We start from the raw sequence: 4539 nt of genomic DNA, 5'->3' as shown, positions 1-4539 counted from the left end.
GTCCACAACACCACATACTCGCCCAGAAATCCCCCTCCACCCTTCCCTTCACCCTCACCCACTCCTCCAACCCACCCCTCCCCTCCCCCCATCTCCTCCCCTCCCCTCCCTCTCCTCCACTTACCCTTATTCTCGCTCGCAATAATTCCGTGCACACATTGCTTGCAGAAAGTGTGTCCACAACTCGGCAGCATCAAGGGCTTTCTCTCGCCCTCGCCAAAAGAGTCGAAACAAACGGTGCATGTTAACGCACTGTCGAGGTGGCTTGTGCTTGGGCCGCGGACTGAGGACATGGCGGCGGCAGAGCTTTTTGGATTTTGGGTTTTGTTTTTTTTCTGAAGGGCAGGGAAGAGTTTCTTTTTCATTTCATATTGTTTTAGGGAGTTGGGTTTTTATTGTTGTTATTGTTGTTGTTTTGTTGTTGTTTGTTTGTTGGTGGTTTTTGTATAGGTTTATTCTTGGTAGGATTTGTTTGTTTGTTTGTTTTCTTTCGTTAATGTTGTTTATGTATTTCATTTCAATTCATTTTTGTCTATTCTGTCCTTATTCCTCTCTTTAGGTAATACCTTCATCTTTTTCCTCTCTTTTCATCACCCTCTATTTCCTTTTCGATACAAAGTTAAAAGAAAAACATCACGAACCCCTAAAAATAATAAAAACCACAATATATATATATATATATATATATATATATATATATATATATATATATATTCACACAAACTTCAATAAGAAAAAAATTGTTTTCCTTTCCAACACAGACTACCAACAGCACTCTCACTCTGCCAACAGTTGGAAGACTAATCGTACATACGGAGACACGTGTGCTAGCCCCGGTCCGATAACAGACGATAAGGGCGATGCTAATCTATTATCTAATCGAGGAAGAGTCAGAGAGAGGTATGCGTCATGAGGTAAGGTGGTCATAGAAAACGGAGATCGTGTGATTGTTTTTTTTATCTTTCTTTTTCTTCGTCTTCTTCTTCTTCGTTGTCGTCGTCTTTTTCTTCTTCGTATTCTTCTTCTTCTTATTATTATTATTCGTCATCATCTTCTTCTTCTTCTTCTCCTTCTTCTTCGTCTTCTTCTCCTCCTCCTCCTCCTTCTTCTTCTTCTTCTCCTTCTTCGTCTTCTTCTTCTTCGTCTTTTTCGTCTTCTTTTTCTTCTTCTTCGTCTTCTCCTTCTCCTCCTCCTCCTTCTTCTTCTTCTTCTCCTTCGTCTGTCTTCTTCTTCTTCTTCTCCTTCTTCTTCTTCTTCTTCTTCTACTTCTTCTTCTTCTCCTCCTCCTTTGTCTTCTTCTTCTTCGCCTTCTCCTTCGTCTTCTTCATCGTCTTCTGCTTCCTCTTCTTTTTCTTCTTCTTCTTCTCCTTTTTCTCCTTCTTCTTCTTCTTCTTCTCCCTCTTCTTTTTCTTCTTATTTTTCTTCTCCTTCTTCGTCTTCTTCTTCTTCTCCTTCTTCTTCTTCTCCCTCTTCTTTTTCTTCTTCTTCTTCTTCTTCTTCTCCTTCTTCTTCTTCTTCATCTTCTTCTTCTCCTTCTTCTTGCGGCGAGAAAGTAAGGTTAGTCGATTATTAATGGACATCGGATATTGTGCCTTGAATGTCTATTTGGGTGTTTGTAAAAGGGTGAATAAATTGTTATGTAGATGCATGCAACGCCCACATATGTACGGTACGTAAGTGCACACGAACATATGCACACACGCACGCACATACACGCAAACACGCACGCACGCACGCACGCACACACACACACACACACACACACACACACACACACACACGCCCTCCCGCCCGCACACACGCACACAAATAAATAAATAAAAACAAAAACACACACACGAAATCAAACACATCCTCACAACCACTTTCGAGACTTCACAATGTTACCCACCAAAAATAAATAAATAAATGATAATAAAATAAATAAACAAAAGAAAAAGCTAGAAAGATAGCAAAACAATCCTTAGTCATTTACAATCATTACACATATCTGACAATCCACAGTCACACGCACATATCCCAGAATCCTCATGAATTATTCACAATCCTTAGTCAATTCACAATCCAACCAAACAGTTACTTCGGCTTCACAATCCTCACAGACGCCTCATAATCCTCAGACACTCTCAGGCCTGTAATCCTGACAATTACCTCACAATCACCAATCCTCAGTCCTTGAAATCCTTAGAATCACCTCACAATCCTCACAAATACATCATAATCCTTAGAAATAACAATCCTCATTAACAGATCAACAATCCCAGACTATCCTAACAATTATGTCACAATAAAATACTAACAATCACTTCATGACCCTTACAATCCTCATAATCACCTCACAATCACCCCACTCTCCTCACAGTCCTTACAATCCCCCACACTCCTCACAATCACCCCATTCTCCTCACAATCACCTCACCCTCCTCACAGTCCCCCCACACTCCTCAAAATCACCCCACACTCCTCACAATCACCCTACTTTTCTCACAATCACCCCACACTCCTCACAATCACCCCACACTCTTTACAATCACCCCACACTCCTTACAAACACTCATACTCCTCACAATCACCCCACACTCCCAAATTTCCCCACACACTCCTCACAATCCCTTCACCCCCCTCATAAACCCCCCACACTCCTCACAGTCACCCCACACTCCTCACAATCCCTTCACACCCCTCACACTCCCGCCACACTGCTCACAGTCACCCCACACTCCTCAAAATCCCCCCACACTCCTCACAATCACCCCACTCTCCTCACAATCACCCCACACTCCACACAATCACCCATACCCCTCACAATCACCCCACACTCCCAAATTTCCCCCCACACTCCTCACAATCCCTTCACAACCCACACAATCACCCCACACTCCTCAAAATTCCCCCACACTCCTCACAATCCCCCCACACTCCTCACAACCCCCCCACACTCCTCACAATCACCCCACACTCCTCACAATCACCCCACACTCCTCACAATCCCCCCCACACTCCTCACAATCGCCCCACACTCCTCACAACCCCCCCACACTCCTCACAATCACCCCCATACTCCTCACAATCACCCCACACTCCACACAATCCCCCCCACACTCTTCACAATCACCTCACACCCCTCACAATCCCCCCACACTCCTCACAATCCCCCCACACTCCTCACAATTACCTCACAATCCCCCCACACTCCTCACAATCACCTCATTCCCCCCACACTCCACACAATCACCTCACAAACAACCACTCCACCGAGACAAGAAAAAGGACCGTGTTTTTGAGTTACACAATAACGCGAAGTCAGTGTTCGACCTGCGCCTGTGTGTGTACTGAAAGCTTGTGTGTTTTTACAGGGTACCTTTAAGTGGCAAAGCGTGAGAGTCGGTTGTGTACTGGTCCGAGGAAGGAGGCTGTGTTTGGTGTATATGTGTATATTTATATATGTGTGTATATATATATATATATATATATATATATATATATATATATATATATATATATATATATATATGTATATGTATATATGTGTGTGTGTGTGTGTGTGTGTGTGTGTGTGTGTGTGTGTATGTGTGTGTGTGTGTGTGTGTGTGTGTGTGTGTGTGTATGCATATGATTATCATTATTGTTATTTAATTCCTGTTATTACTGAAGTTTTATCATTTATTTTGTCATTATCCTTATTGTTGTTATTTTCATAATTACTATCACCATCATTATTATCATTATTATGATAGTAATGATAATTATTATCATCACTGTTATTAGCAGTAGTATTAACAGTATCGTTATTATGATTTTTATAATCTTTATCATTACCGCTGTTGCTTTTATTGTTATTATTATTATCAATTGTTTTTACAATTATCTCTTATAATGGTATCACTGTTATTATTGTTATTATCATCTTCATTTTCATCCTCATCATCATCGCCACCATCATTGTTATTATTTTCATTTTTACTATCATTGTAATTATTATCATCATAGGTATTAAGATCACCATAATATGAGTGTTCTCAATATAATAATTACAATAATAATGGTATTTATTAATATTTTCAACATTATTATATATATATATATTTTAAATGCAGTAGTATGGCATTATCATTAACCGAAGAAAAAACGAAAAAGGGATTAAGAAATGAGAAGAGAAATGAGAAAGTCAAATGACGAGAAGAAAGCCAAGAAAAAAAAGATAGTGATCTTAAACAATTTGAAATCATCTTCTCACTTTGCTTATCTCCCCCCCCCTCCCCTTCTCCCCCTCCCTTCGTATCTCCTACTCTCTTTCCCTCTCCTCTTCCCTTCCCCCTCCTCTGCTTCCCCTTCTGCTCTCTCTCTACTTCCTATTACCTCTCCTACTCCCCCTCCCCCGTTATCATTTTTCCCTTCCATCCTCTCTCCTCCTTTCTTCCTATCTTCCCTACCTCCAACTCTTCCCCTTTCTCTTCTTCCCCTTCTCTCTCTCTACCTTCCACTACCTCCTACTCCTGTTCCCAATCTTCCCCTCCCCCTCTCCTCCTCCCTCTCCCT

At 41.3% G+C, this 4539-nt stretch overlaps 2 protein-coding genes across 3 annotated transcripts in view; one reads left to right on the top strand and one right to left on the bottom strand.

Moving 5' to 3' along the window:
* The window catches only part of LOC113827935 (histone-lysine N-methyltransferase 2D), a 24757-nt gene extending 24090 nt beyond the window's left edge, over positions 1–667 (bottom strand). The window contains exon 1 of one of the 2 annotated variants that reach the window (XM_070138625.1): positions 125–667. In XM_070138625.1, the coding sequence (XP_069994726.1) occupies positions 125–365 (241 nt within the window). In that variant the 5' untranslated portion in view covers positions 366–667. The remainder of the gene's footprint in view (positions 1–124) is intronic. The other variant, XM_070138626.1, reaches the window with a different exon arrangement.
* A 242-nt stretch (positions 668–909) lies between these two features.
* LOC113824749 (uncharacterized) lies at positions 910–3336 on the top strand. Its single transcript, XM_027377524.2, has 3 exons — positions 910–914; positions 2024–2130; positions 2363–3336. Exons 1-3 carry the CDS (start codon positions 910–912, stop codon positions 3334–3336), a joined length of 1086 nt encoding a protein of 361 aa, XP_027233325.2.
* The last annotated feature ends 1203 nt before the right edge of the window (positions 3337–4539 follow it).

This window comes from Penaeus vannamei, chromosome 24, assembly GCF_042767895.1.
Source record: "Penaeus vannamei isolate JL-2024 chromosome 24, ASM4276789v1, whole genome shotgun sequence".
NCBI lineage: Eukaryota > Metazoa > Arthropoda > Malacostraca > Decapoda > Penaeidae > Penaeus > Penaeus vannamei.
Note: the sequence above shows the minus strand (reverse complement) of the source record. Positions and strands in the feature narration are given on the sequence as shown.